Here is a 22,825-nt window from a genome sequence, read left to right as displayed (position 1 = left end):
TAAATTGTAGTTATTGTTTATTATGTCCTTCCATCAGGGCAGACCAAGCAGTGACCCTTCCAAAAGACAAAGAAACTCCACACATTAGCCCCCTTATTCAGCCTCTGCCCCACAGGTGCTGTTGACTGACGATGAACAGGTGTCACATATTCATACTCTGGCGTACCGTCTTCAACAGCCTGATTCCGATGGGCTGTACAAGCACACATTCATTCATGTTCTTTTTTTTTTTTTAAACAGTAAATTAAGATGAAGACTAACTGTTTTATTACTTTTGTGCCGAGGAGAGGCTTATTCATGTCATTTTTAGCCGCTTTAAAATGCACTTATTCCAGTTACGTAATTGGTTGTATTCATCATTTTGAGAACAAAGAAGTCAAAAGCACAACACCAGAAAAGAAAAGTACAAAGTCAATATTTTCCAAAGTAAAAGGGTAAACCTGTCATGTAACCTGGGTACTATAGATGAGCGCCATCTTTAGATTGAGAAAGAATCTTGAAGTTCGACCGCTATTCCAGGCTAACGTCTTATTACTCCACTTATCCACAGTGCTGCTACATACGTACTTTGGGACTCAATCACTCTAACATTCAGACACATATCTATGCACACAATCATCACAACTCCAGTAATTGATGAGTAGGCCCATGAGGAGTGTTAGATGGATAGCATAAAACATGAAGGGTCGAGGACATGGGGTAGTGAAAGGTAAATGGTCTAGCCCTTGACGGGTGAAATTCCTGCACTTTTATCCTACCCAAAACACTGTGAAAACACAAGCACAGTTTAAAAGCTGTGTGTTGAGAAGGTTCGGGCGCTCCTAAAGTCAGTGCTCTCGTTGACATGCTCGAGGACGAGGACACACACACACACACACACACACACACACACACACACACACACACACACACACACACACACACACACACACACACACACACACACACACACACACACACACACACACACACACACACACACACACACACACACACACACACACACACACACACACACACACACACACACACACACACACACACACACACACACACACACACACACACACACACACACACACACACACACACACACACACACACACACACACACACACACACACACACACACACACACACACACACACACACACACACACACACACACACACGGCTGAAGTTACAAAAGTCTGAGCACAGATGAACCCCAACAGTCCCATCTTTATCTACACCTTTGCTTCGCTGGCAACTTCCTTTTCTCCATTCTCAACTTCCATCCCATCATTTTCACTCGCCTTGCCCTCACTCTTCCCAGTCTCTGCTTCTTTCTGTTCATGGAGAGAAAAAAACAACACAAAATCACATTGTGATCCTCAGTCTCTTTATAAAATCTAAGAACATGTTTATCCCACCCCCTTGTTAGATAACACACTCCTTCACCTTTGAATCCCTATCTGCAAATTTCTGGAACATGTTGCCGTAGATGAGTTTGTCCTTCTCATGCTGCTCCTTGATACGTTTCTGACAAAGGCTCACCTAGCAGACAAATATGAAGGAGAGGTCAGACAACCATATTTTCAGAGATGACACAGTAAAAGAAAAATATATAATGACGGTCTTCAGAGTTTTGCCAATCGGCCAGATATATCCTTATTCTAAGACCGATTCGACATGAGTTAAAGGATCAAAATGAATAGTTTAAATGTGGGCTCTTGTGTGTGTCTGCTACCGTGCTAAATTGTTGCAGCTCACATACATGTGTTGTCCACACAGACAGCATTGAGTTTGTCTTTGATAATGGCCATCAATAATAGCCTGCAATAATGTTTCATTTCATTGCAAGTGTTATGTATATTTGTTTTAGACAGAAAAAAGGTTAAGAAACTTGTGCTCATTTGCAAAAAAATAATAACATTCTACAGATAAAGACACTGTAGTGAAAAGAGTTATATTTCTGTTATGATGTCAAAAACAATAAGCAATCGCCTGACGCTCTAGAGGTGCCCAAGCAGGCTGTGTAACTGCTCTAACCTGTTAACATAGGCATGGCAATACAAAGTAAGAGGTTCTGCGACAAAGTAGTAATTAATAAGACCGGTAGTTTCACAACCAGCAAATTAATGCAGAAGCAGTTTGTTTCCTCATGCCAGATCTCACAGCAAAATGAGTCTTGACTGTTTAAAAAAGGACAAATTAATTTAACTCCCTGAATGTTCATTTTTAATCATTTGTAACAAACTTGTCATGATTGGAAAAAAGCCCAGTTTGAAGAGACTCATCCTTTACGACACACTGCATCATACCTGGCTCTTGGCAGCCTTGTTGGCTGGATACAGTTGAACAACCTGCTGGAAGTCATCTCTTGCCCTGTCGAACTCCTTCATACTAAACAGTGCCTCTCCCCTCCGGAACAATGCCTTCTCATTAGATGCCTGCAACTCCAGAGCCTGCCATTATGAACAGAGTACAGAGAAATGTTACAGTATTTAACAACATAAAGCAGTCGACTGGACACCTTATTCACATACTATACTCAATATATAAAGAATTAACTCCAACAAGTTTCCAAACTGCGGAATACTGAATACGGATTTAAAAATAGATATTAAATACCTTGTCACAATTTTCCAGGACTGTATTTGGCTCCTGTAGTTTTAGGAAGCACATGGCCAAATTCAGATGTGCTGCCAGCCGCAAAGCTTTCGCGTTCTTCTCGTCCTCCTCTGACAAACCCGATTCGTGTTCCAGCCAGGACACGATCCGTTTGTACTGCACTGATGCCTGCTTATATTTTCCCTCCTGAAGCATATAGAATAAGTTCATTAGAAACCATGAAAAAGTGTCCGACTTAAAAATTATCTTTATAGCTTTATGCTCTGTAAATACCCTACTGTTCACCTTAAAATACTGGGTTCCCTTGTCTTTGACAATGGTGCTCTGTTCCAGCTTCTCTACCGTGTTCATCTCCCACGATTCCTTAGCCTAAAGAAAACTAAATGCATTAATCACTTCTTGGAGAGGGAAATGTTGCCGTACACAACTAACATGTAATTGGCCTGCAAAAGCAAAGTTGTGTTCATAAGATGTGTTTACCTTCTCAAATGCTGTCAGCTTGATTTTGTAATGCAGTGTTGCTCCGCCAGGGATGTTATACTTGGCATTGCCTGCATTACCAAAGCCATACCTACAAATAAAAAAACAATGAATTCTCTCAAGTATACCAGTGTTATCCGTTGCAGCTTAAATTAAAACGGCCTTGCCAAAGAAACATAGTACTTATCTTTAGCGTGAAATTGCAAAATGTCAGGTCTTGTTATACATTAGTCAAAACACAAGCCCAATAAACTAAACAATTCAGCTTGAGAAATGTCGATAAACACATTATTGATCTGATAAAAGAAAAACATAAAGAAACACAAAAACAAAAACAGTACATTTGATCATACTTAGGCTTAATATTGAAGATGGCCTCCTCTTCTTGCTCCATAGCCATTATAGCTTTCTCCACTCCAACTGGCAAGCCAAGACCCTCTCCATCTCCAACCTCAAACTTCAATTCTCTCTCGTCAAATACACGTCCTTCACAGGTTCCCACCACAGTTACTGAAAGGTGTTGACAAATGATCGGGTTAGGGGTTTTGTGTGAGATGGATGGAGAAGATTAAATACAAACCAGGAAGTCCAGTTTGAAGGCACTACAGCAGGTTGTGCTAATTTGAGTAAGGACTTTATAACTCTTGAAAGTTATTGTCTGCAGGCAAAATGTGCTCTTCTGTCTCTGAGCTTGTGGGGTGAACAGTAGAAGTGACACAATGCTACATTGTGTATGCTACAAGACATTGTACCTGCATTTTTTTTTTTTTTAAAGCTATTGTAAGCTCCAGCCTCTGCTCTCCAGGAACGATGAAACTAACAACATTGAACAGCCACCTTTCAAGCCTACAGTGTTTGATACTTAGAAGATACATTTTGGGTTTATCATTTGGTCATCAAATAACAATTTTGTGCAAACTTGCACACATTTCTGTATCAGCCTACCATTACCTACCTATCACAAACAAACTGATTTTGATTTTAAGTCAATTTATGGCTTAAAAATCGAATTATTAGTCTCCTCGGTCTTGGTCTGACGTGTGGTTGATGCTTAAGAAAGTATATGTTTTTTTATTGTTAGAAATTAACTTATTACCTAAATGTTATTTTTATAATCATACAAAGTAATATATAATTATTTCAAGATATTTGTGGTTAAATAGCAACCAAAAGATTCAGCTAAGATGGGGACAGGTTATAGGATATTTACATTATTACATAAGGACTCTAGAACTGCTCCAACCTAAAAACACTGACTCTGCTTTCAAATTATATGGATAAATCAAACTTAAAATCAAATGTAATGATCAATATTACATTCAATTGCATCGCCCTTATAAGCAGGTACATTTCTTCAACTTTAGCCAATAGCTGAAATAGCTGTGTCTAGATGCATTACCGTCAACAGAGGCGCCTTCATTAGGCTTGGAATATCCCTGCCCTTTAGTGATAATGCGACGGACGATTCCTCCATCCTCCGCTTCGGTTATGTCCTCACCTCGAAATTCAAAAAGTTCCACCTACAAGTGTGCAGATGTATACATTTATATTTAACACCCATAAAAGGAACATGGTATACAACTTGTCAACAAAAAACAAGTAAACAGGGAATACGGTTTAAAGTATAAAATGTATAATCGATGTTTACTGATATAACCGACGCTTACCTCAAAAACAAGAGTGGCATTGGGGGGTATCTTGGGTGGACTGCCTGCAGATCCGTAAGCATACTCAGGCTTACAGCTGAGCTGGCACAACTCCCCCACTTTCATTGTGGCTACGCCGATGTCCCATGCCTTTATTACTTGACCTAAAGACAAAGAAGACTGATCACCAACACTTGCTTTGCATCTATGACCGGTGAACATCTCTGTTAGATATGAAACCAACCTTTGCCCAACTCAAAGGAAAACTTCTCTTCTCTGTCTCTGCTCGAGTCGAAATGAGAACCATCCAGAAGTGTGCCAACATAATGTACAAACACTTTGTCGCCGGTCATGGGCAGCTCTGTGCCTGTGCCTTCCCTTTTCACGAGCTGAAAAAGCAAGAAGTGGATTTGTCAAAAATACAACAAAGAGTAAAGGCCGTTCAAGCAGTTCTCACAGGAACAGATGTAGGACTCCAGCTTCACACATTTGTGTCCTGCGTACCCACACTGCTGTATCTGGTACTTTGCATTAGGTAAAGCTGCCAAATCCTTTGTAAATGAACGTGAGCTGTAAACCCCCGTGTGTGAATATCAAATGTTTAGCATGTATCATTTTTGCATTTAGAATCTCTCCCGAGACTTCTAGAAATGGCTCAGTATCCCTGACCAGAAGTTGACGTGGTGGGAAACAAGACAGTGTCACGTTTATGTCAACGTTGTGCTACTATAAGCCGTTTTCATTGACAGAGCACGCATTATGTTCGCTAACAACAAGCAGCCAGCTACCGATAGCTGGAGTTATATGCCACCAACAACCCAACCACGTACCTTTAAAACCCCCCCGTCTTTCTTCGGGGTGATGTCCTCTCCCTCCATTGGGATGGCGTGTTGTCCTTCACTTAACTGCTCCTCTGCAGTCATTGTCCAGTAGCAGGTTTCACCGTCCTAACGTTACTCCTGCACCGCAAAGCAAATGCACACTGCCGTTAGTAGCGGCGGCTATAGCTAACTGACGTTATACTTCTGAAACCCGTCTCGCGTCAACGCTAGCTAGCTCACTGACGTTGGTGAAAGCTCTCGGCTAGCCTTACTTACTTTTGAATGCAAAAGAAGGCAAAAACACACACGTTGCAGCTTCCAGCTATCTGCGCCAATACCGAGCTATCGTCGTGCACCAGTCAAACTTTTATCCGAGCAGAGTACGAGCTTTCGGTTCGGTTACTTCCAGTCCACGTTGTCTTGCAGTGTGGCGTCTGACAACCGCGTAAAGAAGGGCAGAGAATTTTCCAGACATTCTAGGAGGAACTAGGGGTTAACCCCGCGCGGGTGGCGTTTCATATAGGTCTTAAGCGTCTCCCGCAAAGGCGGTGCACTTATGAAGAGCTGAACAGATGCGACATTTAGAGATGTAGTATGCCGTCAAGGAGATATTTACTGTTGTACTTAGTTAAAATATTCTGTAATAACTCAATAGTCCCGCGTTAAAGGACACATATAGGCCATAAGTGTACATAACCCCGAACACGCAAGCACAACAGAACAGTAAAACACGCGCTCCTTGGTTTATCTTCCTCCCTATTGGTCAGAATCCGTCCTCGCTGCTGTTTGTTGGCGCGGTTGTTGAATGGCCTGGAGTTTAACATAATCACACAAAGTACAATCTCTTTTCTGAGGAGTGTCTGCGGGTAAGTAGTTATATGGCAGCTGTAAGAAGGGAATCGGTTATAAGTTAGCGAGCCATGAATTCGAGAGAGCTAACAAAAAAGATTTCCTTTACTTGAAAGCTCGCAGTGACCACCTTTAACATAACACGTAGCTAGTTCTTTCTACGGATTGAAAAGCTCTTTATTTAAATGGCCATTACTTCGCTGTAGTAAAACGAGGTAAAGGGAATCAGAAATCCGTCTGGACTTAGCTATAACACAGCAGAATTAAGCGCCTGCCTGGGTTTGTCATGTTAGACAACAACATCACTATCAGGAGGTGAAGCTTGTAGCTAACGCGAGTCAGTCTACTGTGTGCTGTTCGGTTGATCAAGGGGCTCCTTTGATAACCCTCATGTCATCTTCCAGGGAATTTCACGAACATGGAGAATGGCAGGGCTCAATTTCCATTTCCCTACCAGCCCTATGACATCCAGGAGCAGTTCATGCAGGCACTGTACAAGACACTTGACCAAGGCAAAGTGGGGATCTTTGAAAGTCCGACTGGAACGGTGTGTGTGTGTGTGTTTACATGTGTCTGTTATATAAGAGAGATGCACAGCAAGAGCCATTCGAATTCTTGATAATTTTGTGTTCTTAACATATACATGTCCTTCAACTCAGGGCAAGTCTCTGAGTCTAATATGTGGAGCGCTGAGCTGGCTCACAGACCATGAGGAGAAGAGCAGACAGAAGACCGCTGCTCTGCTGCATGAAGGAGAAGCATCTCTCTCCACGTCTACTGCTCCGTCCTCTGCTCCGAGCTCCTCAGCAGAGCCGGACTGGATCACGGATTTTGTTCACAAGAAGGCAGAACGTGACTTGGTGTCAAAGTTGAAGGTAAGAATATCAATGTATTTCAGATGTGTTCTTTGGCGTGAACTTCGACATCTCACTCGCTCATCTTTTGACTATTATGGGATGTTTTGTTATGTGTCAGGAAGAAGAATTGAAAAGAAAGAAGAGGGCAGAACGATTAGAAATGATCAGAAACAATGTTCAACTTAAGTATGCAATGAAAAGAAAAGTAAGTGATCCTGCACAGTGGCAAGTTGAGTCTCTACTACCTCATATTCATAAATGTATGCGTCTTTAGAGCTGTGAAGATGAAGAAGCATTCAAATTGCTCCAGCTCAGTAAAGAGGAAGAGACCGAGGCACAAGGCGATCAAGAGGACGAGGAGCTTATCATTGCAGAATATGAGAGTGACGATGAGTCAAAGACTAGGAGCAGGTGAGCACAGCCATTGATTATTGATTGATTACCAATGCTATCCAATATTGTGACAGAAAATGACAGCAGGGTGTGTGTTTTTTCTCATGCTCAGGTTTTGTGGTGCTGAGGATGACACAGATGACGAATTGGTTGAAGAACATGTGAATAAGGTGTGTGAGAGACATATCACATTGTAACTTTAATAACTATGAGGATGTTTGTCCCACTGATATAAAACATAATGATAATGAGTGTCACACGTCACCCTGAATTGAGGCTGTATACATGTGCATGTTCTCAGATTTACTACTGCAGTCGCACACACTCCCAGCTGGCCCAATTTGTCCATGAGGTTCAAAAGAGCCCCTTCAGCAAGGACATCAGTCTGGTCACACTGGGCTCACGGCAGGTATGTGTACACACCCGTATTATACACACACCAAGACTAGCAGTGAAAGGGTTAGATTTAGGTGTATTTGGTGAAACCGTATCCATTGTGAACACTGATATAGTTAAGTGTATCATTTTGAGTGAGAAGCTTTATGCGTGTGTTGTGCTACAGACTCCTAGAATGATCTATAGCAGTCCACCTGGTTCCACAGAGAAGTTTCCAATGGAACCGATTCCACAATTTCTCAAGTTATTTATGCCTTTATTAATTGTATTTTCGATTACAAGGATAATTAAAAAAATGCGATTACAGGGCTAAAAACGTTGAATAAATTGCTAATAAATAAACAACAAAAAAAAGTTCAAAATCCTTACATCGACAGGTCTAACCATCCCACACAAAGCTTGGCATTAAACAGCAATCGTTACTTGAATTCAATCATTAAAACATGATTGTTAACATTGACATCTGACAGGATTTGCCCAGCAAACATACAACTTTGTACTTTCCAGAATCTGTGTATCAACGAAGAGGTGCGTCGCCTGGGTAGCATCCAGCGCATTAACGACTGCTGCATGGAGATGCAGAAAAACAAACGTGGTGAGAGCCCCTCACACACTAGCTCCAGAAATACTGATCTCAGACGAGCATTTCCAAATTGCTAGAGGATTGTCATTTTAAAATCTTTATTTAAACCCAGAAAAGCTTTAAGATTAAAATGTACTTTTTCAAGAGTGTACTGGTCCAAGGGAGACAGCAATAACAATGAGTTGCACTCAAACAACAACAACATTAGACAGACAACACAAAACATGCCACAAATCAGAATAAAACAGAAATGCCATTATAGAATTATGCATCCAAAACCCAAGAGCTGTCTTAAAACACAACAAATAAATAAGACTTGTTTTGCTTACAATGCTGCCCATTCTGCCATTTTGTAGAGAAGCCACATCATAAAGAAGGTGCAAAACGTAAGCGAGGCCCAGCAAAGCCTGTGTGTCCCTATAATAAAGCGTCGGCACTGCAGCAGATGAGGGACAGCGTTCTGGGGACCGTCCACGACATTGAGCAGATGCTGAAGCTGGGCAGGGAAACACATTCGTGTCCCTACTACGCCACTCGCCTCGCTGTTCCACCTGCACAGGTAACACTGCCCTCTTCCTACTCTGTTTATCCATTTCTGTGTCTTGTTCCTAAATTTCTTAAGAGCATTTTTATTTATGCATGGACTTTTGGGAAGCAGAGTTATAGTTTTAGTTTTAATTGGTATTGTGTGTGTTTATCATGTCTACACAGTTGGTGGTGTTGCCCTATCAGATGTTGCTGCATGAGGCCACAAGGAGGGCAGCAGGGGTCCAGCTGAAGGGACAGGTAGGACTATCATAGATTTAGCTGTCCATCAATTGTGAGTATTATCACATTCCTTCACAAATAGTTTACCCTCCGTAACCTCTGGAACACAGCAATAACAAAAAATGTAAACGCCGATGATTGTGAGGTGTTTTGTGTTCATCCATCCATCCATCCATTTTCAATACCGCTTATCCTCATTAGGGTCGCGGGGGCGCTGGAGCCTATCCCAGCTGACATAGGGCGAAGGCAGGGGACACCCTGGACAGGCCGCCAGTCCATCGAGGGCAGTTTTGTGTTCATGATGATGTTTATTATTATTATTATTATTTTTTTACAGGTGGTGATTATAGATGAAGCTCACAATCTTAGTGACACACTCTCCAGTATACACAGCGCAGAGCTCACTGGAGCACAGGTAACACAATCATGCACCTCATGTACAAAAATGTACGTTTAAATTCCGCATGTTCGCTGCAATATACTAATTTGTGACTCTTCTTTAGCTTTGCCGTGCCCACTCGCAGCTTACCCAGTATGCAGACCGCTATAAGTGAGTTTACACACAGACTCAAAAATGCACTCACCCACCAATTCAATATTGTAATTGTATTGCAGACAGAATCCTTTCTTTTTAGTTTGATTTCCTGATTCTTGATGTTTATGTTTCTACACCAGGAGCAGACTGAAGGCAAAGAACCTGATGTACATCAAACAGATTCTCTTTGTGATTGAAGGGCTTGTCCGGGTGCTGGGAGGTGAGTGTGTTTGAGCCGAAATTACTTTTAAATTATTCATTACTGCCAGTCTGCAACAAGGGTCGGTGAGAAAATTGCGAGGCATTTCAAATGATGATGTAATTGTGATCCTTGCAGGTAAGGTGGGGCAGAATCCGCAGAGCCAGACGACACAAACAGGTTTGCACATAACCCACGCATGAACACACAATACACCTCCAGCAAGAAATTACCAACCAGTCCTGTTTCTTTATCTTTTAGGAACCGAACTGCACAGCATCAACAACTTCCTCTTCAAGGCTCAGATCGACAATATCAACTTGTTTAAGGTAGTTGAAAAGGTTGTTAAACATCTAAATCATGGCTAAATACCATATCCAAACTGTAAACTCTGATGCCTTCAATGTCACTCACTTCAGTTACAGAGATACTTTGAGAAGAGCATGATTAGCAGAAAAGTAAGTGTTAAAAACAATTATATATATAGATTTTGGCCCCATAAATATTGAGAGATCCACTGTAATATCTTATGAATCTCACAAGTGTCTTCTCTTTGCAGCTAGTAGGCTTTGTGGAGAAGTACGCAGGATCAGGTGTGAGTCTGCACACTCCGAGCAGCTCTAACAAGGAGAACCGGCGCACAGAGGGCCTAAACCGATACCTTCAAACACTGCAGAGCACCCAGATAAATGCGCCAGGTCAGAGGGAGGATTTTTATGTCACCCATGAGGAACATCATTATTGCAGACATGTGGCTTCACGGTTGCAACGTGAAGTCTTTTACTGAAATAAATGGGATCCTGATCAGTTATGAGAAAAACTTAAAATGCTTAATTTCTGGAATCTTTGGCTGAAATTCACTCTCTTTTGTATTGACATTTTACAACTTTACACTGACTGTCTACACATTTGCAGACGGTACCCACAAACATTCTCACATCTCCTTGTTTGTAAAATGCACAGGCAAGAGAAAAGATATCACGTATGTTATCAAACTGCAAAACTAGCGTGTTGCTTAAAAGATGTGCATGTCAAGCTGTATGTGTAGATATTTTTGTTTTACCCCTCAATCAACAGACACTGAGCAATGTAGCATTCCTCTGGTTGTAGTTCACCACGGTTCATGATTCATCTCCTCCACCTGCTCCCTTGTGTACAGTTTCCCCAGCAGACCAGCAGGGGTCAGAAGCAGAGAAAGTTCTGTCTGCGTCTCCCATGATGCAAGTGGAGGTTTTCTTCATGGCTCTCACCAACAGCAACACTGATGGCAGAGTGTTGGCGCACAGACAAGGTACCGTTTAAAAAGAGTAACTCCACATAAAGGACTGTAATGAAATCAAAGTGTTATACATGATCCCTCCCTGTTTCATGTCCAGGTACTTTATCAGAGAGCAGTGTCAAGTTCCTGCTGTTGAATCCAGCGGTCCACTTTGCCGAGGTGCTGAAGCAGTGCAGAGCAGTTATCATCGCAGGAGGAACCATGCAGCCTGTAAGTCTTTATGACTCCACCAAAAAGTAACTACGCCTTTGCTGCGTCAGTTTTTATCATTCTGAAAGATGTGATGTGTAGGTTTCAGACTTCAAACAAGAGCTATTGTTTTCTGCCGGAGTGGGAGAGGAGCGCATCACTGAGTTTTCCTGTGGTGAGTGGCCCATTTTTAAAACACCGCAGACCTTTGTGGAGTTTCTCTAGTATAATGCTTTCTCTCTTAGTGACGCGTTTTGCAATATTTCTGCCATGGGAATTTTTTTATGAATAATATAATGCTTGAAAAGAACTCAAATGACAACCGTGCTAATTTTCCGTCCCAGGAGAGATGATAAAAAAATTATGCCATTTTGTAAACCAAACCATGAATTGTCCATCTAACACAGTGTTTGTATACACTGTGTTAGTATCGGTTGAAGAGGACATTTGCTGCCTGTCATTTAACAGGTTGCGTTTATGCTTTTTTAACTCGGAAGATTGTTTTATCATAAGCCACATGAACCACACTTGTCCGATTGTGGTACTGGCACACCAAATGAAAGATGTTTATTATTACTATGTCCTCAATTTAAAAAAAGTTCTGTATGAAGTTTGAACACAACTCAAATTATTTTAACTATTCATACGCCCAAATAAAAATGTCTCAAGTATTAGTTATGTTGCATAAAGCTGTTATGGCTGTCATAATTATATTGTATATGGCATATTCTTTTTATTTGATCATGTACAATAATTGAATGTTTGTGTTGTTATATTAAATTTACTTTGTCTGTAGGTCATGTAATTCCTCCCGAGAACATTCTTCCCCTCGTCTTGTGCAGCGGTCCCTCCGGTCAGGAGCTGGATTTTACTTTCCAAAACAGAGACTCTCCACGCATGGTAACAGACACACACATACTATTTTATTAAGTTGCTGCTGTAATATCATTGAATATAGCTGCGTTGTTTACACAAGCATACCGTAAATTTGTTTCCGTTGACAGATGGATGAGACCGGTCGCATTCTCTCCAACATCTGTAACGTGGTCCCGGGCGGGGTCGTGTGCTTCTTCCCTTCTTACGAGTACTCAAGGCGCATCGTTTCTCACTGGGAGGCCAGCGGTGCTCTGACCCGTCTGGCTAATAAGAAGAAGGTACTTCACCCCCCCCCCCCCCCAAAAAAAAGAAGCCTTTACCACGCTAGTGGTATACTATTTGAAGGGAATCGTTTTTAAAGGGACTTTTCCAGGCTGTCTCTCAGCTATCACGATTACTTTCTCAGATCTTCCAGGAGCCAAAGAAAGCCAACCAGGTTGAGCAGGTGCTGAGCGAGTTCTCCCGCTGTATCCAGGTAATCAAACCATTACCAACATTGGTAATATGTTCGTCAAGGGCGTTGGCCTCTACGAGTGTTACTTTTTCCATGTCTCTTTGTTAGAGGTGTGCTGTGGACGCTGGCGGGCTCACAGGAGCGTTGCTGTTCTCTGTCGTCGGAGGAAAGATGAGCGAGGGCATCAATTTTTCCGATGACCTTGGCAGGTGTGTCTGTTATCCGTGAGCACATCGACAGCTGGCAGTCGCATGCAGTCTAAAGCACATGATACTAAATGCTCTTTTCTGTGATGACAGGTGTGTGGTAATGGTGGGAATGCCATATCCCAACATCAAATCCCCAGAGCTGCAGGAAAAGATGTCCTATCTGGATAAACACCTGGTAAGACTTTTAATTGTCATAATTCTTCACTGTATCCACAAACCTGTGAAAACCAGTACAAGGTCACAGGTGTGTTTTTAATTTTTATTTTAGCCTCACAGTGGAGGGAGGAGCCCTGGCCAAGCCCTTATAGAAAACCTCTGCATGAAGGCTGTCAATCAATCCATAGGTAACGATGCAATACAATTTACAATAATTACTGATTCCATAGTTGGTAAGATAGTATGATAGGTATTCATATGTATTTGACTTAATCTGCCCAAAGGAAGAGCTATCCGTCACCGTGGCGACTATTCCTCCATTGTGATGTGTGACCGACGCTACTCTCGACCCGCGACCCTCTCCAAACTTCCAACGTGGATAAAAAGTCGCACCAGCACACACACAACTTTTGGCCCGGCTTTTGCTGCCTTGCGGAAGGTGAGAAGCAAATACGCTCATGAATCCACACTCAAACAATCTCCTGCATCGTTACAAAAATGTATTCATATGTTGTCTGTATATCCTTCTTCCCTAGTTCTTCCTGGAGAAGCAGAGGCAAGTGTAGTGTCACTTCCACTGTGCTCAACTGACATTTCCAAAGACCGAGGTTGGGAAGACCTTCGAGGAAACATTAGTACCCCAAAAATGTATGCGTTCTATTTTAAAATACTATAACATAATGAGAGGGCCTCTGTAATAATTATCACAAGATGGCCTCAGCCCCTTTTATTTGCGTTTACATTCTTGAACATTTTGAAGCTGTCAGACCGAAGTGCTCCTGGCTGAAGTTCATGGGTCAACCAGTGGGGCAGTTTGTTTGTTTTCAGTACACCATAGTTGGTGTATTTTACGTTTCAGCTTTCATATCTTTTCTACTTCCTGTGTTCTGCTTGCTAACATCTCTGGTTGAGAAGTGAAGAACATGATGTCACACTGCAGACAAAGGCCACAGGGGCAGTTATCAGATTGACTTTAAATTCAGTATGTAGAGATGAATAACTGTAGTAGCTTCTAAGCAGATAACAGACAAAGTATCGACTTAGGAATCCATGTGACTTTATCCTTGAAGAATATGTTAAATATTTAAAGCATTTAATGTTAAGTGTTATGTAATGCAAAACTGACTTTAAAATATGTTAGTAAAATGATTCCATTATTTTCATGAATGTTCGAATAATGCTTGTTTGATTTAATGAAATTGTTTTATTATGATTATCAATAAACTGTTTTATTATTGGAGTTTTGTTAAACTGGTTAAACAAACCAATGCACTTATTATGATGCCAATTATTGGTCATTTTACACTGAAAGTTTTTGTTAGAAAGAGAACAATTTTAAGATATTGTTACTAATATTGTGTACTGTGTACACAATATAATGCAAAACTATTGAATTATTTCATTATCAGTGCTTTTAAAGGACCAGTGTGTATTATTATTATTATTATTATTAATAATATTAGTTTGAGTATGTTTTCATTGTTGTGTAATCACCCTAAAAATAAGAACATTGTTTTCATTACCTTTTTATAATGAGCCGTTTACATCTACATCCTCGTCACTCTTTTGCACTGTCATGTACTTTCTACAGTAGCCCAGAATGGACAAACCAAACACTGGCTCTAGATGAGGCCATTCACAGTTTTGTCGGCCAACGTAGTTCTCATATACGTTTGGTACACCAGAGGATTTTCAGATAGATCTGCAACCTCACCACTAGGAGCCGCCAAATCCTACACACTGGCCCTTTAAGTGTTCATTGTCCAGCATGTTATGCTTCCCAGTCATCATCGTCTGTTGTCGCATGCGGAGCAGGAAGTGGTGGGATGACATCCGACATCCTGGCAAATGCACCGCTGGTACCACTGGGAGTTTCCCCTGTATCCCCACCGGCTGGACCCTTACCAGATATGCCTACATAGGGAATAGGACACTTTATTTACTGTATACCGTGCCAACCACTTGCATCAGTATTTTCAACCTCATTTGATATAAAAAGGGATCCTCACCTTTCCTTCGCATGGAGAGTTTGTTGAAGAGATCAGACATGAAGTCTCCACCACTAGATGCTGCTCCCACTGCTGTGATACAAAGACGGGCAGTTACTACAGAATCATAATATCAATATCTGTTCAAATTTGTAATTGGAGCAGTGAAATGGTTTCAATCATTTCCAAGTGCTGCGCTTTAGAGCGGAGTACGTAATTACAACGAGACTTGTTATGTAGTTAGTCGGTATCATCAGCTCTCTAAATATGAAATGTTAGGTTGTGAGCTGGCCAACCAACTGGAAATGAAGGCTGTCTGAATGATATTCTGTCTGATATGAATAAACTCAAAACAACTTAAAATACATCTATAACCATGTCAACCTTTTAATAAAGTTGCCATTTATTAAGTGAAGCACACAAAGACAAGGAGTGTGATGATAACCATATAAGATGTATACACAAATGCTCACATACTGACATGCAGTGTAACACATTGTATAAACCCATGGGTGAATGCTAACTAGGAATTGGTCACGCTGTGCTGTGATTGCATGTCTTTCTCATTGTGAAAGCTGCATCGTGTTAAAGTTAATAAAACATGAGCAGAAATACATCCACATTCAAAAAATCTGACACCTTGCTCTTGCTCTTTCTGTTTCTTCTTCTCCATCTTGCGATCTTTGACGTCGCGTAACTTGGCCTTGCCGATGCCTCCGGCGTTGCGGATGGACTCCAGGAGATTGGCACGGCCGTCTGACGGCACAAACACATCGGTGGAAGCACCAGACACAGGACCTGCAAACGGGACACAGTCAGAGCTGGCAGGGTATTCCTTTAAGCCCATTGCTGCCAATAAAAACAATGTAATATAAGAGAGTGAATAAGGTTTCTCAGTGTGTGTGTGTATGTAAGAGGAAGTGGCAGAGTTTCACCACTTTAATACACTGTCAACCTTGATCATATTCCTCCAAGTTTGTAGTGTGTAGCCAGAAGATTTGAGTTGCATGCATGCAACAAACCTGAACCTGGCGCTCGAGAGACTTCTCTGGGGCTGTCAACAGGAGGAGGGGGAGGAGGAGGAGGAGGAGGGGGAGCTCCTGCAGGAAAGGCAGGAGCGAGGACAGGCTCAGGAGGAGGGGGAGGTGGTGGAGGAGGTGGAACACTAGATTGGAGCTGAAATCCTGGAAGAGAAAGAGATGAAAAGTCTAGATCAGCTTTATCAAAGACAGTATTAACCTAAATTGTGTATGTGTGTGTGTGTGTACCATGTGCATCGCCCTCCTCAGCGAAAGAGGGCAGATCAGGGATGTTGTGTGTGGGTCCTGATGGGGCAAAGCCGGGTCCGAGGTCGGCGCTGTAGGAGAGGTCATCTGCGATGCCTGGAAGGTCAGGCAGGTAGGATGGCACATCTATCTCGGGCACCTGACCCAGGTCTGGCACATAGAAATAAGACTCTGCCGTCTGTTAGAGTGAAAAAGATTAGATCAGAGACAAACATTGCATCATTAATACATCAATACCAGTCCTTCATATAAAATAAGTCAAATTAACAATGTTTTTGGTTGGAGAGGGGTGTTTGAGGTACCTGTCTATCCAGTTGTTCCCTCTTCGTGATGGACAACGGTGCATCAAAAGGCTTCTCTTCTTTTTCTGTCTCTAGTGTTCTGTGAGTTTTTGTCACTGCTCCCGCCAGAGGATCAAGGAACACATACTTCTTATATCTTCAAAAGCACACAAATCCACAGATATGAAGAAGAGATTTAGATTATTTGTGTTTACAGTTAGCATCTCTGTCTATTTGTGTGTGTGTGTGTGTGTGTGTGTGTGTGTGTGTGTGTGTGTGTGTGTGTGTGTGTGCTCACAGGTTCTCTGTAGTATTAAAGAGCAACAGTGAGCTGACAGATGAGATGTTGCGTGGCAGACTGCCAAGCCCCTCCTCTGTCTCATCCTCAGACTTCTTCTTCTTGCTCACACACACTGGGAAATACATCAATTTCTCCTGAAAGGAAGACATACAGATATAGAGCGAAAGGCAGATCTGTAAAATGTCAAATAAATCTTGAATAACACAAATCACAAATGCCACCAAAGTGCTCCTGCATGCAGACGCATGCACGGTACATTCTGGGGATATTGAATAATGCATGTGTGCACCAGAGAAATAAAATAGTAGCAGTGTTTTCATTTCTCCATGTTATCCCTCTCTGACAAATTTCACACAGACACTCCCACAAAAAGAACAACACATTTGCAAGACCAAGCAGACGCAGCAGAAAATATGCTGGTTTTTGTAAAGTTTCCTAAAATGGTAATGGAAGAACTGTGGTGTTCACAATAAATAATGCAGGAGCCTGTGCTGAGCTGTGTGCGCACGCGCACACTAACACACACGCACGCACACTACATATCAATGTTGTTTTCCTCCTCGTTACCTCCTAATCAAGCATCACCTGTGGAGTAGAGAATGAAGAGCTAATATGATTGGTCTGATGTGCTCTCTTCTTGTGTAACATTTCATTAAATGGATGTCAGTTGGCTATTTAAATCTGAGGAGTCAAAATTGACACTGACATGGATGAAAGCTTATCGGTGCTGGTTGAGTGATAAATTATTCTTTAATAAGGATGATGCTAAATATGAGAAAACAGCTGTTCATGCTAGAAAATCTGGGTTCCTTTAACAAAAAAATAGCTGTGCATGCAGATAGTAACACAAAAGGGTGAAGCATACATTAAAAGGAAGTGTGTCAGTTTTAGTTTTGTCAACCTGAAGATCTGATGGGGCGCCTTTACCTGTTCTGTTTTGAGGTAGGCAGATCATTATTCACACTCATAACGGTGAGCCCAGCCACCCTTGGAAAGAATATACTTTAGGCTCCTTCTATCAGTGCTCATAGTTAAGGGTTTGGACATAGACTCAGTGTTTTTCCCTCAGGCTCAGCTAATGCTTCACACCACTCTGTTTCCAGTGTGCACTTTCACTGTGGCAGGACACCCCGAAACAGAGGTCTATGGACTGGCAGAAAGAGGTGATGACTGCCATTTACAACAACAACAAAAAAGTGTACTATTGCAATTATTGAGGAATCACACTGCTCATCCCCCCCAGGAAAATATATGGAATAAATGCCAGGGTGCAGAAAAATAGACCATAGATTCTGGAGGAGCAAGATGGACTCTGTCCTGGTCATGGGAGAGAGGACAAGCTCTTAACTCCTGCATAGATACTGAGGGGGTCATGGGAGTCAAACCTTCAGCTATAAGCACTCCTGTCCTTGTACGACCAGAGAGAGAGATGCTAAGAGATGTTAAGGAATAAGATAAAAGCCTTGTAAATGTAAATTAATCATGCCTCTATTTATCCCTTTTTTGAACCCACAGTTTTAGCAGTGTCAGCTGTATAAAGAGGCCATAACACTATTATGCATATCACACTTTCTTGTCTTTTACGTTAGTTACAGCACTATGGCTCATGGGCCTCAAGACATAGAACACTTTGTTTTATTGTTGCCTTAATTCCTTGTGTCATCAACATTTTAATATACCTTACCTGCAAGGCCTTCTCATCAAAGGGTCGAAGTTTATTCTGTATCCTTTGTCGGGGGCGATTTTGTGAGGAGGGGTCTGTAGCCTCAATAAAAATAGATGAGTAATCCTGAAGTCGATCTGGAGCCGGGTACTTAGCACTGGAGAAAACCTATACACAAAGAAAAGTGCTGATATAAGTGACAGACACAGAGCTAATTATTGCTTTCATGATCTTGTCACCTTAGTGTGTCCTTATTGTGTATCATAGGTGTAAAGTATAAAGCTACCTGCCAAATTTGAGGTATTTTGTTACCTTGGTGGCCTTCTTACTGCCTTTGATCTTGTTGACACGGGCCTGAGCGAGTCTGATCCGGTCAGTAACACTCTGCAGATGGCGGCGGTTGTTCTCTACACTGTCAGACACCCTGGAAGCAACACACACATACAGACCAACATGATTATGGACATACAAGCATCCGCTCACAAAAGGAAGATATTCTAAGGACGATAATAACACAATTGAATATAGAGGAGTGCGTAACTTGAGACACCCTATTCCACATTGCATTCTTTATTTGCACGTTGCAGTTCCCTTAATCCCATGAATGAATTAATAAAGATGGGCAAGTATAACACAGCTGTTTCTGAACTCTATTAATTATTTCACATCATCATAAACACATCATCTATCACAAGCTTATATTGGCCAAAACAATTTGGTTAATAAATGAAATGTAGTATACAGGAGACGCCCTCCTCTATTTTCAGGTGTCAGACAGGTCCATCTGTTCTGAAACAGGTGCTGTAGCATAAAATGTGGCTTAAAATATGGATTTGACTGTGCAATCCATTAAATGCAAAGTTATTTCATGTCAATTAAAACTTGGAACAGATGCTTTGATTTCAACAACCTTTTTGATTGTAGTTTTGTGGTAAAACTTTTTTGTAAACTGTCTTTGTATGTTACCCCCCTGGTAGTGTCAACACTCACAATACAGTACCTTCAGGCATTTTATACTTTACTTGAAATGAAAGTATTGATCTAAATATGATCACTACAATAGGTGTAGGACTGTTATTTATTTATTTATTTCATTTGAGTAAAATTGCAAAGATAATGACAAATATTTAGTATATTAAAGGTTACCTTATACACAGAGCAATACAGGCAAAACTACTTCATATTTGTGAAGAGCTGAAGAGTAAAAATATGTTCTAACTTACAAAAATGTTAAACTTGTATCACTACAACTGATTATTTGTTTGATTTTCTTACAAATAACTAATAAATGAATAACTTACCAAATCCTTTTTGCACGACAGATCCAAAACATGTTAACATGATGTTATCATAATATCATACATGTAGTCGTAGGGCATTGGGTTTCCCACGTCCATCCCAAGCTCTAGCTCTTGTGTGTGTGTGCCGTCTTGTGGGGACATACTGTACGTAAATCATTACAATGCAGGGTAAAGACTTAGTTTAAGATCAGGGTTAGGATTCTTACACATATACATATCTTTGGGGTTATGGTAAGTCTTCAGGTAATGTCCCCAAAAGCCATGAAAACCTGACTGTGCATGCGTGCGTGCGTGGCCTTGCCTTCTGAAAATATCCGTAGAGATGGTCTCCAAGTAGAGTAATGCATCTGCTATCTGATGGACAGCCTCCTCTCTCCTCAGGTCTGACTGGATGAGAGGCACGGAGTACACCTGGCCCTCCAGGCAGTGCTTCTGGGTCATCCTAATATGCGACAACACAGAATAGAAGAAGAACTTTATAATCAAGAACAAGGCAGCTTGTGACGGTCAAACTCTGAGTTGACCATTCCAATAATCCAAACTTCGATCTATCAGTGATGATAGAGCAACTGGGAGAGAAAGTGTGATAATATTGATAGTCAAAGGGTCAGCCAACTTTCACGGTGATGCTTGTTGTTAGATCCAACACCACACAACTGTCATAACGGTATTTAGACCCAGTATCTCGAGCTAACCTACACTCCTAAACGTCATCTGACTCTCACGTGACAATGCTGGAATACACAAATGTATGTAGCTAGATAGTTAGATGTTTTGTTTTCGGGTTTAACTTGTGAATTGGCTAAAGTTGGCCTGGGCAAATAAACCCGGACTATTACTGTTTACAATAAACATATTCTAAATACGTTAATACGTTATAATGTAACCTAGCTAACTAATAGATTGACAGTCAACGGAAAGCCTGTCCATGCAAAATAAATAATCGCCATGAGCCTTTAACCGAACAATTTACATTTAATTAGGAATACGATAGACTAAAAAAACATGCAGTCGCGTGAAAATGTATGTCTTACATGAGTGGGTGTTGTTTACTTGTTAACGGTTACAGAAAATATGTAACGTTAGCAAGTCAATCTGTGCTAACATCCGAACCATCTGCTTAGCAAACAGACAGAAAGCAACGGTTCTGTACTTCCGCATACACGTGACACGTGACCCCTACGAGGTTGGAGTGTTGCCTTCATGTCCGTTCAGAAATGTCTGAATTCTGACTGGAAATACTGGTACGACTTGAGTGATCTGAGTTACGTTAAAGGTAGGCCTACAAGACTTGTTAAACACTCTTTTAATTTTTAGATCAAGATAAAAATGATAACAGACTGTGAGGCACTATACATACATTAGTGTGTTTGTGTTAAACAGGAACCAAGTTGGTACCTGATATAATTGGGTTTCAGATACCGAAAAAACACAAAAAGTGTTGCTCAACGATGATTCTTCTCTTAATTTATTAAATCATCAGTTTTGTTGCTTAACTGCAGCCCAAAACAATTATTACCACAAGATGGATACCCCCACATACTCCTATTTATTAATCAATGCATATATTTCTTCAATAATATAATAGTCTTAGAACTGTCAATACGAGCTAAACACTCTACAAAGTCACGACTGTTTGCTGTCCTGGCTCCTCAATGGTGGAACAAGCTCCCCATTGACATCAGGACAGCAGAAAGTCTCTACATCTTCCATCGCAAACTAAAAACACATCTTTTTCGACTATACCTTGAATAGGGAAGGCAGCGCCGTAGTAGCACGTTAGTAGCACTTAAATGTCTCTTACCGATAGCACTTTGTAGTTTAACTTTATTGAAGAAATTGTACTTTCTTGTTTCTTGTTGTTCTGAGTTTGGACTCATGGTTGAATGCACTTATTGCAAGTCGCTTTGGATAAAAGCGTCAGCTAAATGACATGTAATGCAATGTAACTGTCAATTGCATAACAATATGATGTAAAATATAACTGTGTAGGTATGTGGATGGGCGACTAAGGTGCACACTTATATGTGCACAATTATATGCCCTGGCTCCTTTCTCCTCTCTCTCTCTCTTACATGTAGGCTATACTTTGTGTATATTTTGCCTTATTGTGAGGATGACGTGGACAATCTTCCGATTGTATGTGCTTTCACCAGGAACAGGAGAGGGGCTCAGAATGTGAGCCCCCTTGAACAGCCTGTAGGGTGCGTGCTTGCTCTTTAGCTTTCTCGTGCTTGTGCGTAATGACGCATCCGCCTTCTAGCGCCTCTCCTCTTCTCCCTCCTGTCACATCTGGACCTGGCTCTTCTCATCAGCACCACTCAGCGCAGTGGGAGAGAGAGAGAGAGAGAGAGAGAGAGAGAGAGAGAGAGAGAGAGAGAGAGAGAGAGAGAGAGAGAGAGAGAAGAGAGAGAGAGAGAGAGGGAGAGAGAGAGAGAAGAGAGAGAGAGAGAGAGAGAGAGAGAGAGAGAGAGAGAGAAAGAAGAGAGCGAGAGGGAGGGAGGGAAACGACCGGAGAAGCGGAGGCTAGCTCGGTCGGTGCACCTTCATCCACAGCCGCGCAGAATCAAGGCGAGGAGAACGGAAGGACATATCACTTTCTCATCCGCACTCACAGATATTTTACATCTCATCTTTCCTCCATCCGTCCGTCCAGCTTCTGCTTTCTGCTGCTTCTCTTCCCTCCCCCTGTCTTGGGTATG

At 41.5% G+C, this 22,825-nt stretch overlaps 3 protein-coding genes across 5 annotated transcripts; 1 reads left to right on the top strand and 2 right to left on the bottom strand.

Annotated features, from left to right (window-relative positions):
• fkbp4 (FKBP prolyl isomerase 4) lies at positions 1-6,056 on the bottom strand. The gene is made up of 12 exons (XM_034535983.1): positions 5,837-6,056; positions 5,570-5,698; positions 4,984-5,128; positions 4,761-4,903; positions 4,493-4,613; positions 3,447-3,603; positions 3,094-3,184; positions 2,899-2,982; positions 2,614-2,799; positions 2,304-2,447; positions 1,441-1,536; positions 1-1,328 (listed from the first exon to the last, which is right to left on the bottom strand). Exons 2-12 carry the CDS (start codon positions 5,660-5,662, stop codon positions 1,227-1,229), a joined length of 1,362 nt encoding a protein of 453 aa, XP_034391874.1. The 5' UTR covers positions 5,663-5,698; positions 5,837-6,056; the 3' UTR covers positions 1-1,226.
• Positions 6,057-6,304: 248 nt separating this feature from the next.
• Positions 6,305-14,543, top strand: ddx11 (DEAD/H (Asp-Glu-Ala-Asp/His) box helicase 11). 2 transcript variants are annotated; one of them, XM_034535979.1, is made up of 28 exons: positions 6,305-6,426; positions 6,814-6,956; positions 7,069-7,284; positions 7,385-7,471; positions 7,541-7,677; positions 7,772-7,829; positions 7,961-8,068; positions 8,563-8,650; positions 8,995-9,197; positions 9,350-9,424; positions 9,744-9,821; positions 9,910-9,956; positions 10,082-10,161; positions 10,279-10,320; positions 10,402-10,469; positions 10,560-10,598; positions 10,700-10,838; positions 11,300-11,431; positions 11,517-11,629; positions 11,711-11,783; positions 12,405-12,508; positions 12,613-12,762; positions 12,891-12,959; positions 13,047-13,147; positions 13,238-13,322; positions 13,416-13,491; positions 13,588-13,742; positions 13,840-14,543. In XM_034535979.1, exons 2-28 carry the CDS (start codon positions 6,828-6,830, stop codon positions 13,867-13,869), a joined length of 2,682 nt encoding a protein of 893 aa, XP_034391870.1. In that variant the 5' UTR covers positions 6,305-6,426; positions 6,814-6,827; the 3' UTR covers positions 13,870-14,543. The 2 variants fall into 2 exon arrangements, with proteins under 2 accessions (XP_034391870.1, XP_034391871.1); XM_034535980.1 differs by lacking the exon at positions 7,385-7,471.
• wash1 (WAS protein family homolog 1) lies at positions 14,002-21,300 on the bottom strand. Of its 2 annotated transcripts, none has more exons than XM_034535982.1 (11): positions 21,158-21,300; positions 20,425-20,565; positions 19,135-19,246; positions 18,844-18,990; positions 17,157-17,293; positions 16,880-17,015; positions 16,560-16,755; positions 16,314-16,475; positions 15,931-16,089; positions 15,313-15,384; positions 14,002-15,217 (listed from the first exon to the last, which is right to left on the bottom strand). In XM_034535982.1, coding segments are annotated over exons 1-11 (1,407 nt in total). In that variant the 5' UTR covers positions 21,160-21,300; the 3' UTR covers positions 14,002-15,074. The 2 variants fall into 2 exon arrangements, with proteins under 2 accessions (XP_034391873.1, XP_034391872.1); XM_034535981.1 differs by having other exon boundaries at positions 15,313-15,381; positions 21,158-21,299.
• Between the last annotated feature and the right edge of the window lie 1,525 nt (positions 21,301-22,825).

The sequence above is a fragment of the Cyclopterus lumpus genome, chromosome 6 (assembly GCF_009769545.1).
Source record: "Cyclopterus lumpus isolate fCycLum1 chromosome 6, fCycLum1.pri, whole genome shotgun sequence".
Lineage (NCBI taxonomy): Eukaryota > Metazoa > Chordata > Actinopteri > Perciformes > Cyclopteridae > Cyclopterus > Cyclopterus lumpus.
Note: the sequence above shows the minus strand (reverse complement) of the source record. Positions and strands in the feature narration are given on the sequence as shown.

Bases quoted from the DNA above. Each gene is read 5' to 3' on its own strand.
- ddx11 (XM_034535979.1), top strand. From the start codon at position 6,828: ATGGAGAATGGCAGGGCTCAATTTCCATTTCCCTACCAGCCCTATGAC. The intron at 7,678-7,771 runs GTGAGCACAGCC...TCTCATGCTCAG, and splicing joins GAGTCAAAGACTAGGAGCAG to GTTTTGTGGTGCTGAGGATG. The intron at 8,069-8,562 runs GTATGTGTACAC...TGTACTTTCCAG, and splicing joins TCACACTGGGCTCACGGCAG to AATCTGTGTATCAACGAAGA.
- wash1 (XM_034535982.1), bottom strand. The intron at 16,476-16,559 runs GTACACACACAC...TTTCTCTTCCAG, and splicing joins TGAGGAGGGCGATGCACATG to GATTTCAGCTCCAATCTAGT. The intron at 15,385-15,930 runs GTGTCAGATTTT...TTTGTATCACAG, and splicing joins ACAGAAAGAGCAAGAGCAAG to CAGTGGGAGCAGCATCTAGT.
- fkbp4 (XM_034535983.1), bottom strand. From the start codon at position 5,662: ATGACTGCAGAGGAGCAGTTAAGTGAAGGACAACACGCCATCCCAATG. The intron at 2,800-2,898 runs GTGAACAGTAGG...TATATGCTTCAG, and splicing joins AGGGAACCCAGTATTTTAAG to GAGGGAAAATATAAGCAGGC. The intron at 1,537-2,303 runs GTATGATGCAGT...TTTGTCTGCTAG, and splicing joins ACAAGGCTGCCAAGAGCCAG to GTGAGCCTTTGTCAGAAACG.